This window comes from Sus scrofa, chromosome 6 (genome assembly GCF_000003025.6).
Source record: "Sus scrofa isolate TJ Tabasco breed Duroc chromosome 6, Sscrofa11.1, whole genome shotgun sequence".
NCBI classification, from domain to species: Eukaryota; Metazoa; Chordata; class Mammalia; order Artiodactyla; family Suidae; genus Sus; species Sus scrofa.
In genome coordinates, this window is record NC_010448.4 from 168,275,469 (window position 1) to 168,288,574 (window position 13,106).

At 42.1% G+C, this 13,106-nt stretch overlaps 1 protein-coding gene across 1 annotated transcript; it reads left to right on the plus strand.

Moving 5' to 3' along the window:
• Nucleotides 4,329-12,795, plus strand: LOC100523256 (olfactory receptor 2A12-like). The gene has a single exon (XM_021096907.1). The coding sequence runs from the start codon at nucleotides 6,661-6,663 to the stop codon at nucleotides 7,606-7,608; it is 948 nt and encodes a 315-aa protein (XP_020952566.1). The 5' UTR covers nucleotides 4,329-6,660; the 3' UTR covers nucleotides 7,609-12,795.

A 13,106-nucleotide genomic window follows, 5' to 3' on the forward strand; every position in this document is an offset into this window, starting at 1 on the left:
GCTTCCTGGTGGGGGTGATCGCTGAGCTGAGTCCTCAGCTGGGAATAAAGTTGGATGTGTAACAGAGCATGTGTGGGCAGTGGGGATGCAGGCACTGGTGCTCTTCTATGCTGGAGACCTGAGCAAAGCTCTGAAGGTGTGACAGAGGTAAGGATATGCACAAAACTGGGCATACTCATATGGAGATTATGTGTATGTGAAAAAGATGGGGTGGGAGACAGAGCTGGGCGCTGAGGCTGAAAAGCCTTTGAGGGCAGATCCTTTAGGAATGGTCTGTGCATCTGTCTAAAGTGATTGGGCACTGGGAAGTCCTTGTTCTTCTTCTTTTACTTTCTGTTATAGTTGATTTATAGTGTTATATCAATTTCAGCATAGTGACCTAGTCGTGTTGTGTGTTTGTGTGTGTGTGTGTGTACTCTTTTCATCACACTGTCTTCCATCGTGTCCTACTACATTTGAGCAGATAAACAATGAGGTCCCACCGTACATCACTGTACATCCAACCTCTTGGGCTGGGACTTGAGGGAACTCTTAAAGGGTTTTAAACAGCAGACAGGCAGGACCAGGGTCGTGTTTTGAGCAATCACTTGCAGTGGCCCATATGGAGAATGCCTTCAAGGAAAAGTGCAGAGGCAGGGAGACTAAGGAGGGGCTTGTGTGGGATTGTGGGTGAGAAACAATGGGCTCCTGATCCAGGGCAAAGGAAGGGGTGGCTTTGAGGGACATGCAGGTGGTCCATCGGTCAGGTGAGGAGGTGGGGTGGGGTGGTGAGGTCGAGGATGGCCTGATGTCTCCCCCGAGTTTCTTACCCTCATCGAAGGTAACTTCTATACAAACATACCACAGTTTGTTTTTTTCCTTAAATCCATTATACTGTTGATTGAAACTTGGGCAGTCCCCTGTTTGGGGTTATTTTGACTAGTGTTTTGAATATTTTTGTGCATGTCTTTCCTTCTTATACACACATATGTGTGTGTATATAAGTAAATGGGGATATAGTTAGGCATAGGATTGCTGAGAAATGTGGAGTGCATGTGTTCAACTTTAAGAGATGCCATCAAAAGTTCTCCAGAGGGATTGTGCAAATTTAGTCTCTCATCATCAGTGTAAGAAAGTTCCAGTTACTCTTGCCAATACCACGTATATTTCACTTGACCCATTCTGGTGTGTGGAGTGGTGGTGTGCTGTGGTCTTAATTTGTAATTCCTGGCTGATTAATGATGTTGAATGCCTTTTCACTTGATTAACGACATTTAGCTGCCTCTTTTGTGACGTGTCTTTTAAAAGATTTTGCCCATTATTCTCTTGGGCAGTCTTTGTTACTTTGTTAATTTGTAAGAGTTCTTTATTCTGGATACAAATTTTAAATTCTTCATTTTAATGTCATCTGTGTATATAATTATGTCATTATATATAATTATCTGTGTATGTAATTTATATATAACCATATAGTTTATCATTTGTGTTTCTCTATGGCTGGTGCTTTTTCTTTCCTGTTTAAGAAATCTATGCCTATTACAAGGTGACAAATAGTTTTCTGTGTTTGCTTCTCAAAATGTTGTTATTCTGTCTTTACCACTTAAATCTATAAAATATCTGTGATTGACTTTTGTGTACTGTGTTGAGGTAGGATTAAAATTATTTTTCCCTGTGTGAATAGCCACAAGATCCAGCAGAATTTATTGAAAAGAACATGCTTTCCCATTGCATTAGGGGATCAATTTTGTCAGAAGTTAGGTGACTACATATTCACAGGTCTGTTCTAGACTTTATTCTCCTCCATTGATCTACTTTTTTGCTGTTATGCTAATTTCATACTTGTTAACTATAGTGCTTTATAGTGAGTCCTAATATCTGGTAAGTCCTCTAGCTTTGGCTCCTTTCTTCAAAATTTCCTTATAAGTATTATAACCAGCTTGTCAGTTTATATAGGAAAAAAACCACCAGGGTTTTGACTGGAATCGTATTGAGTCTGTAAATCAGTTTCAGGTCTCTGCAATGTCGAATTGCCCAACCCATGTATGAACATGGCATGTTCCTCCATTTATTTGGTCTCCATTAATTTCTCTAAGTAATGTTTCCCACACACAGTTTATTAGAGTTATTGCTGCATGTTTGGTTTTTAAAAATCCTCTTATGAATTGTTTCTAGTTGCTGGTATAGAGAAATATGTTGGAGTTTGGTGTCCTTAATTAATAAGACCAGTTTGTCTTTAAGTTCTTTTAAATTTTCTACCTATACAATCAGGTGTTCTGCAAATAATAACAGTTTTGTATCTTCCTTCCTAACCCTTTGGTCTTTTATTTCCTTCTCTTGACTTATTTCACTGGCTAGGACTACTAGACTTGGCAATAGTGAACATTTTTGCTTCACTTTCAGTGTTAGGGAGTAAGTTATCAGTATTTCACCATGTAGTATGACACCTGCTGTAGGCTGCTTCTTCTTTTATTGGGGATAATATTTATCACATTAGGAAAGTCCCCTTCTATTTCTCCTGTACTGGGAGGATTATTTCTAATCTTCACTGTTGATTTTTTAACAGATGCTTTTTCTGTTTAAGTTAATCATATGTTTTCTCCCTTACTTCCATTAATCAGATGAATTACATTGTTTACTTATCCAGTGCTAAACCAGCCTTGAATTATTGTCATAACCCAATTTGATTGTGACGTATTATCTTTTAAAATATATCACTAAATTAAATTTGCTAATGTATTGCTAAGGAGCTTTGCAATAATGCCTATGAAAGAGATTCAGTTATGAGTTTTCCTTCTTGTAATTTTGTTACTTTCTGGTTTTGATTTTATGCTGGTCTCATAAAATGAGTTGGGAAATGTTCCTTCTTTTTCTATGCTTAGAAAGGGTTTGTTACCATTGGAATTATTCCTCTCGTAAACGTTGGAGGAATTCACCAGTAAAGCTGTCTGGGCCTAGAGTTTTCTTTCTAGGAAAGTTTTAATTTATAGATTCAATATTTTTTGGAAAGACAGTAGACTCTTCTGACTTTTAGTTCTTATTTGTCAGTTTTGGTAATTTCTGTTTTCTAAGGTATTTGTTCATTTTGTTTAATTGTCAAATTTATTGGTATAAAATGTTTGTAATTTTTAAATCAGCTTTTAAATGGCTATAGGATCTATAGGAATGTCTCCCTTTTCATTCCTGATGTTGGTAATTTGTGTTTTCTTTCTTTTTCTTTCTTTTTTTTCTTCTTTTATGATTTACAACATTGTATTAGTTTCAGGTGTTATTTTTCTTTATCAGTCTTGCTAAGGACTTGCTAAGGATTATATGCTATTTCAGAGAATGAATTTTTGGCTCTGTTGATTTTTCTCCATTATAAGTTTGTCTACCATTTCATTGTTTTTTGTGCTTATCTTCATGATTTATTTCCTTCCACACCTTTTGGGGTGTGTTTTGTAGCTCCTTTTCTAGCTTCTTGAGGTGAAAGTTCAGTTGATTAATTTTCAGCCTTTTTGTATTCTAATATACACATTTAAGGCTTTAAATTTCCCCCTAAGCACTTATAATGTTTTATTTTATCAACACTTACTTTAATATATACTAATTTCCATTTTTATTTTAATTTGTCCCATAAATTATTTAGAAGTGTATGCTAATTTCAAAGGAGTTGGGTACTTCCCCATTATATTTATTTTGAAATGGATTTCTAGCCAGTTTAGTAGTTTAGAGAGTATACACTAAATGACTTGCATCCTTTGGACTTTCTTGAGCTTACATTTATGATGCAGCATATGGTCAGTTCTGACAAATGTTTCATGAAGCTACACTGTTTCTTTTGGTTAGTATTTAAATGGTGTATTTTTTCCCTAGCATGTCTATGACCTTATATAAAAGTGTATTTCTTTTTTCCCCAAAGTTTGTTGAGATATAATTGATGTAACATTGGGTAAGTGTGAGTAAACAGTGTATTGATTTGATGTACTTATATATTGCAGCATGAGTAAGGGGTGTTTCTTGTGAATAATATGTAGGGTTTTTTTAAAAACTCATTTGAAAATATGACTTTTATTAGAATATTTAGTCCTTTTGCATTTAAAGTAATTACCTATATAAGTTCATACCATCATTCCACTTATTTTCTATTCATCTGACTTTTTTTTTTTTTTTTTTTTGTCCTTTTGCATTTTCTAGGGCCGCAGCCACACAGCATATGGAGGTTCCCAGGCTAGGGGTCGAGTCAGAGCTGTAGCTGCCAGCCTGCACCACAGCCACAGCAACGTGGGATCCGAGCCCGCGTCTGTGACCTACACCACAGCTCACGGCAATGCTGGATCGTTAACCCACTGCACGAGGCCAGGGATGGAACCCGCAACCTCATGGTTCCTAGTCGGATTCACGATGGGAACTCCCATTTGACTATCTTATGTTCGACTTTTTTCCTCTTTCAAAAGAGCATTATTTTAGATTAATGACCTTTTTTTAGTTCATTTTCTCCTGTTTTGGGTTGTTGGCTATACATTTTTTATTCTTTTATTGATTTTCCTGGATATTATAACGTGTATCTTTGGCCTGTCACAGTCTACTGCAAGTGATCATTTTTAGTGCTTTTCCAAGTATGCTAAATATTTAGAATACTGACTTTATTTAGATCACGCTGCATTTCTTATTCTATTTTTGCCATAATCTTTTGTTTTTCACTTAAGTCCCATAAAACTCTATTAATGGCTTACATTCATTATTTATACTTATCCTTTCCATGAGGGTCTCTACATTCCTTTTGCATTTTTGTGTTTCTGTCACTTTCTTGCTGCCTGGAGAATTCCCCTGAAACAATCTCACTTTTGTTTGTCTGAAAAAGTGCTTCACATTAAAAATATTTTTCAAAAACTTCTTTTGGAAATAACTGAAAAACCCTCAGAAAAGCGGAAAGAATATTACAGAGAAATCCTATATGTTCCACACCTAGATTTATTATTTTTAGCGTAATTGTTATTATAATTTCCAGAACTATTTCAGAATAATTTACAAATATCATGTTCCTTTACCCTTTAATAGTTCAGAAAATTGTTCTTAAGACTTAAGAGAATAAGGTAATTCTCTTCTATAGCACTTATCAAATTCAGGAAATTTAATACGGACACACTTGTCTAAACTAATCTAACTCATATTCTAGTTTTAGGAATCGTCAGATGAATGTCTTTTATAATATCCCCCCCAAGGATTATATCTTACTTTGGTTGTTATATTTTTTTCAGTCTCCTTGTGTCTCTTGTAGATTCTTAGCCTTTGCTTGTTTTTCATATAGACATTTTTTGAAGATTAGAAGGTAGTTACTTTACAGAATACTCCTCAGTTTAGGTGTCTTTGATGGTTCCTCATGATTAGATTCAGACTTTGCATTTTTTGCCTGAAATAATATATAGGTGATACATTGTTAGGATTTCGCTATGGAAACACGTTGGGTCCACCTGTTCCTTGTTGGTAATGTTCATTGACTCAGTTAAGATGTTGTCCAGTTTCTCTGCTGATAGCTACTATTTACTTCTGTAATTTCTAATTACTTTATGGATGGATAGCTTGTAACTATGTAACATTCTGTTCCCTATCCATTCCTTCCCCCATAGATTTAACATCTGTATTGGTCAGGATCCTGGCAGGACACAGAACACACCAGTAGTGTAGATGGAGAACATTAATATACAGAATTGCTAACTAGTGAAAAGTGGATAACTGCTAAAAGGAGAAGAAGAAAAAAGAAAAAGAACTCTAACAGATCCAGAAGTAGCAAGTGAGGTGGGGGAGGGAAGGCAGCTACTGCCTCATGGTTGAAGAACAGCACACACACTGAAGGGACTAAGGATTTAGGAAGTACTTCCCTCCCTACATCTCCCCAGTCCTGACACGCTCTCCCCTCCCACCCCTCCCAAAAATGACTGAGCTCAGACTTTTTCAAACACGGTTTGCGGTGGGGGCGGGCGGGGGGAGTATTGGTGGTGGCTGGTGATCGGGGAAGAGCACAAGCCAGAGCTCGCATAGAAGTGGCCACGAGGTGGCAAGAGTGGGTGTGGTCTGAGTGTGACTGTGGTTGGTCCACTGAGGTCAGTGTGATGGGTCTACTGCCCTTCTACACAGCCCATTGGCTCTCAGGCCAAGAGGACTGAAGACCCAGCGCAAGTGCCTTCCTGCTGCAATCCTCACAATGCCCCTCTGTCGCCCCTTACTGATAATGCTTCACACTGTCAGCTGCTGAGGAGAAATGCTTACAGGGTGAGGAGGTGTTTGTAGCATCCTCGGACAAACTCCACGGCAGAGGGGAAGGCCACCTCTGCAGGTTTGCGGGCAGGTGCTGATGTGGTGACTGATTGTTGCTAGACACACGAGTGACCTGTTTGTCCACTGAGGGGTGGGGAATAAGAGGGGGGAGACTGTATATGAGCATTTTCCTGCTCTTTGGTGCTTGAAGGCCTTGTGTACGACACTTCACATACATTGCCCCAACTCCATAGAAACCCTGAGAGGTGAATACTCTTAGCCACGTTTTATGGATGAGGAGACCGAGGCTCAGAGAAGTAGCTGATCCACAGTAGTAGGTGAGCGGTGGGCCCAGAATTAGAACCCTAGCCTGTCTGCCTCCAGCCCTTACTGGACTATGAACGTTAGATGACATTTAAACGAATGTGACTCTCTCATAGGCCAGCCATGTGGATGCCTCCAGGGCAGAACCAAAGCTGGGTTTCTGAATTTATCCTGCGTGGCTTTTCCTGTGACCCCATGTCCAACAGGATCCTCTTCATTGCCTTTCTTCTCCTCTACCTGAGCTCAGTCCTTGGCAATGGGCTCATCGTCATCCTGATATGTCTGGACGTGAATCTCCACACGCCCATGTACTTTTTCCTCTGCATCCTCTCCCTGCTGGATGTGGGCTGTGTCACCACCACCGTGCCCCAGATGTTGGTGCATCTTCTCGCTCAATCTCAGACCATCGCCTTTGCTGGCTGCTGGCTACAAATGTATGTGTTTGGTACCTTGGGTCTGACCGAGTGCCTTTTGTTTGTGGTCATGGCGTATGATCGGTATGTGGCCATTTGCTACCCCCTGCGTTACACTGTCCTCCTCAGCTGGGGCCTGTGTACACGGCTGGCTGCTGGGACCTGGGCCTGCGGTTTCTTCTCCTCTCTGATCCATACTTTTTCCACCATGCGGCTGCCATACTGTGGGCCCAACGTGGTCAACCACTACTTCTGCGAAGGTCCCTCAGTGCGAAGCTTGGCTTGCACGGACACCCACCTCATTGCGATGGTGGACCTGGTCATCAGCGTCTTCATGGTTGTTGTCCCCCTCTCCCTCATTCTGGCTTCCTACATCAGCATTGTCCAGGCCATTCTCAAGATCAAGTCCACGCAGGCCCGCTGCAAGGCTTTCTCTACCTGTGCTTCCCACCTGACGGTGGTCACATTCTTCTATGCTCCAGCCACCTACATCTACATGAGGCCCAACTCCAGCTACTCCCCTGAGCGAGACAAGCAGATCTCACTCTTTTACAATGTCTTCACGGCCCTGCTCAACCCCGTGGTCTACAGTCTGAGGAACAAGGACATCAAGGGGGCTTTCTTCAAAGTGATGGGAAGGGGTAGAGTGGCCTGGTGAACTGGGAGACAGGAGGGGCCTGGGGTAGAACATCCAGTCCTGTGAAAGGGGGACAGCATACATTTGAACCACCGTAGCGCTTGGCCAGTGGAACAAAGGTGGTCCATGGAACCAACACGGCTGTCTTGATCAACTTGCTATATTGTGTGCACTGAGGAACAACTCCATAGCCTCAGTGGCTTACACAGCGAAAGTTCATGTATCGCTCATGTTCTATGTCAGTCGTAGGTAGCTTTCTGCCATTGGATTCTTGGATGCAGCCTGAAGGAGGAGGCCCTGTCTGGAACATGGCAGTCTTGGGACAGAGAGAAAGGAGCAGTGACCAAAATACATGAAGACTCTTAAAGCTTCTGCTCAGAAGTGACACACAACTCTTTGCTCACGTCCTTTTGGCCAAAGTAGGTCCTATGGTCAAGCCTGATGGTAAAAGGGCAGCACGTGTTTTCTTCCCATGGAAAAGGAATGCAGGTCACATGGTGATGAGTGTGGGTGTGTATTCCCTCCACAGTGAGAGCAGCCAGTAATGAAGGTGACAATATAATCTACCACTGTGGCACTGGAACCAATAGAATACATGTAACCCATAGGGTATATGGTAACTGTAAGTGACATGGTATGCGGACACCGTTGACGGTCAAGGCGATGTAGGCAATCATAGTGGTACATGCCATCAATACAGATCTGTAGCCACCATTAAAACCTGAGCCAATGCATGGAACCAGTTTAACCCACAGACCTGACGTGGTGCGTGGAACCAGTGTGGTTCACGGGGCTGACGTGGTGTATTCTGCACGGTCTTGTGGAAAGACCCCGAAACCTGACCCTGAGTGGCCTGGGTTCTAGTCCCAACCATGCTAACTTGTTTTGGGGCTTTGGGCAATTTACTTTCTTCCCCTGGATCTTACTCATCTGTGGAATGACTGCCTCAAACTGAATGGTCTCCGGGACCTCTGTATCTCTAAAATTCTATGTCACGGTGGGTGGAGTGCATGAAACTCAAGGGTAATAAACTTGTGAATCTTCTGTGAACCCTAAGATGAATAAGGGAACCAGGGAAGACTAAAAAAGTTGTGTATGCACTGCCCATTTGTAAACCAAAAGAGGCAGCACACACACCAGGGCCTTTTATTCTTTCAAGGGACCTAAATGACATATGAGGCTGGCTGAGAACTCTGGCGTAGAGTCTCAGAGTTAGCATGGGCTTCCAGCTTTCTTTCAGACCTCACTGATTGCCTTGTCTTGGAGATGAGTCAATTCAATTCCAGTATTTCTTGAGCATCCGTTAAGCCCAACCACTATCAGGCACTGTGGACTCAAGACAGGTACGTGGAAAGATTTACAGTCATGAAATTATACCAGCACAACCCAAGTAGATGCCGTAATGACCTGTGGGAATGATGGCCTCATGGGAGGGAGATCTCTCCGTGAGTGCCGGACGCAGAGGACCAAGCTAAACCTCCCCCACTCCCATTCACTGTGTACCTCAGCACTTTGGAAGCTCTCCAGAGCTCAGAGTCTGGGAGAGGGAGAGGGAAACCAAAAGAAGCTTGAGAGTATTCCTCCCACCCACCGTGGAATGGTAGGTTGAAATAGAAATTAGGTTTAGTCACTGCGAGATGAAGTTGCAGAACCCTCAGAAAACCATGCACTGTGATAAAGAAAAGTGGAGGGGGAAACCTGCTTACCAAGGGCTGACAGGTAAGGTCTTGGTGATGAATAGGATTTAGCTGATATCTGAGGATGAGAAAGAGTCACCCAAGCAAAGAGCCAGGAGAAAGGCATTTATGGTGAGAGGTCATTAGATGTCCACTTGTGTTTCTAGGCTTCCATTCAGTCTTGCCAGGTTCTAAAAGCAAGAGTGACCTGAGCAGAAGGGGCTTCACCCTTCAAAACATAACTCAGTAACAGTCAGATGGAAGAGATACAGAGCAGAGGGCATGAGGGCGGGTGCATGGAGCATCCTTGCCTTTCCTGGGCAAGTGACACCCCAGGCACCTCTGAGTGTTCCCCAGGCTGGAGGTTCCCTGGCTCTTTCTTTCCCTGGCTCTTTCTTCAAACAGTGCCATGTAGGGGTCTCTTCTTTAGAGGTGTTTTAATGTAAGGAACCCTCCAGCTTCAGTCCAGGATAAGGAGGAAGCATGTGTGGTTGAGGGGTTCATCCTTCGTTTCCCAGATGTCTATTGATTGTCTTCAGTCTCACACCTCACTCCTATCCTGTGTCTTATTTAGTGTCCCTGAGTTCTGGGCTTCTCCCACTTCTCCAAGAGTAAGCCCCCAGCATGGCAGATGTTACATGGCTGGTGCTGGGGTGTGTGGTTGAGACTTTCTGCAGCCCTATTCCCAGTGCCCATTTCAGTACCCTGCATCCACCCCACTCTGTCCGGTGTCCTGACCTCCCTCCAGAGTTCTGGGAGGTGGGGCTCTCTGCCTAGTGGTGCCCCAGTGGCTCACCTTGTGGTTCCTCCAGCTTCTAAACACGTCTTCCAGTTTCTTGGTTGCTCATGCTTCTCTCCTGTTTTCTCTGTTGAGGATTTGTACCTTTTACAAATTCATTGATTATCCTTAATTGGGGTCTGGATTCCGAGGAGATATGGTAGGCCTTTAGTCTGCCATTTTTAACTGTAATTCTACCACTAGTTTACAGGATTAAGAGTCTGATCAGCGAACTTGGGCAGGAGGGAGAAATATGAGACTCAGGATAGGATATGTCAGAGCTAGGCTTTGACATCTCTTTGTTTATGTGGGCGGCACACACCTTGGGCATTCCAGACAAGGACTGCCAGCATTGCTCAGTGGATGTGATACTTGCAGCGATCACATTTTAGCCTCGTGTGGAGTGATGTCATCGCATGCCCCTGTGGTCTTCACATTCCAGGCTGACCTAGAGAGGAGGGTGCAGGCATGAGAAAGAAGCCTGTGGAGAAGGGGGAAGACCTGGGCTTGTAGGGACCTGGACTTGAATCAGGCCCTGCTGCACTGTCCTTTCCTGCTGCCTATAGTGGAGGCCTATGGACCCTGGCCCCCTGGCATGGAAGCTCCATGCGGGTAAGTGCTGCTGCGCCTGTATCCCCAGTACCTGGAACAGCATGCAGCACACCCTTCAACTTTGCACTTATTTGTTGAATGAAAGAATGGATGTCGTTGAAGGAGTTACATAGAAATGAACCCTGAGATCCATCTCACAGAAGCTACACTGTGCAATTAACTTAAAGGATAATCTTTCAGTAAATGTTGCCAGGAGACCAGAGGCAGAGTGGTATCCATGGAGTGTGGTTTCCACAGTGTCCCAGTTTAGGGGTTTTCCCTGTGCAAGGGAAGGTCCTGCGAGGGGGATTACAGAGCCCTAAGTTAAGTTGGGGCTGATCAAGCCTCTTCCACCTCCACCACGTCACTCTGAAATTCCAGCTTAATTCCCTTTTATGGTCACACAACCTCTGGATCTAACGTTTTCTGGGCTTTTGCTTGTTTTTTTTTTAATGAGAACATAAGATTTTTTTATTTAAAAAATTTTTTGAGTATAATTGGCTCAAAATATATTAGTTTCGCAGCACCATCTATGGTCTCATCCCCAGGTTTATAATGATGAACAAGCTTGGCACATTTCCAGACCCTCTGCAACTCTATAGTGACGAGTGATCTGGGGGCCCCCTCGGTTGGTTACCTGCAAGGACAAGGAGGGTCCCAGCAGGGCAGGGCTGACCAAGCTTGGTCTCACTTCTCACTCCTATTATGGCTGCTGGGCCTGCCACAAGCTGTGCTGGTCGAAGATGTAACATTTCTGCATGTACACTTTGTATCCACAGAAGCCAGGCCTTTCTTTTCTCTTTAAGAAAATGAAGAAGCGTGAGTCAAATTTCTTGTGCTTCATAATATTTTTCTAAGTTGCTTAATTATCCAACTTGGATGATCAATTACTTTATTTCTTTAAGTTTTACTGAGATACAACTGACACACAGCCCTGTATAAATTGAATGTGTACAGAATAATGATATGGAGATCAGGAAACGGTTGTTACAAAAAGTTTAGTGAACATGTATCACCTCATATAAATTCAAAAGTAAAGAAATGGAAATAACATTTTCCTTGTTGATGAGAACGCTTAGGAATTATTCTCTTAGTAACTTTTACATATAACATAAAGCAATGTTAATTATATTTATTGTGTTGTACATTACAACCCGAGCGCTTATTTACCTTGCGACTTGAAGTTTGCACCTTTTGACTGTCTTCATCCAATTCCCTCTCCCCTCCCACCTCTGGTAACCACAAACCTGATCTCTTTCTCTATTTTTGGAGTATAAGTGGCCCACAACTTTACCTTGGTTCCTATTAGACAACATAGTGCACCAATATTTACATACATTTCAAAATGATCACCATAGTTACAACATATCATTGCACAGAGATATTACATAGTAACTGACTTCATTTCCCACATTGGTCATTTCATAACTGTAACTTACTTATTTGGTAACTGAAAGTTTGTGCCTCTTAATATCCCTCACCAATTTCTTTCCTCCTCCCCAACCCTCTCCTCTCCGGCAACCTTCTGTTTGTTCTTAGCACCTATAAGTGCTTCTGTAGTGTTATGTTTGTCAATTTTTCTTTTGGTTCCACGTACAAATGAGATTATACAGTATTCGTCTTTCTCCATCTGACTTGCTTCACTTAGCATAGTACCATGTAGGTCCATCCATGTTGTCATAAATGGCAAGATTTCATTTTTAATGGCTGAATAATGTTCCATTATGTATGGATATCTGTGTGTGCGTATGTATATATCCTATATATCACATCAGCTTTACCTATTCATCTATTGCTTGTGTTGGTTCCATGTCTTGGCTATTGTAAACAATGCTGCAATGAACATGGGGGTGCGAACATATTTTCTAATTAGTGTTTTTTTATTTTTCAGATAAATACTCAAGGGTGGGATCCTGGAGGGTTTGGTAGTTCTACTTTTAATTTTTGGGGGAAGCTCCATACTGTTTTCCATAGTGGCTGCATCGGTTTACATTCCCACTAATGGTGTATGAGGGTTCTGTTTTCTCCACATCCTCACCAAAAGCTGTTGTCTTTTTATGATTGCCGTTCTGACAGGTGTGAGGTGATATCTGAATGTGGTTTTTAAAAATTACTCAATGAATTTTATCACATTTATTGTTGTGCAACAATCATCACAACTAAATTTTATAGCATTTCCATCCCAAACCCTCAGTGCATCCTCCCACACCCCAACCTGTCTCATTTGGAAACCATAAGTTTTTCAAAGTCTGTGAGTCAGTATCTGTTCTGCAAAGTTCATTGTGTCCTTTTTTTAGATTCCACATGTCAGTGATAGCATTTGCTGCTGGTGTCTCATTGTCTGACTGACCTCACTTAGCATGATAATTTCTAGGTCCTTCCATGTTGCTTCAAATGCTGATATTTCTTTCCTTTTAATGGCTGAGTAATATTCCATTGTGTATATGTACCACATCTTCTGGATCCACTCCTCT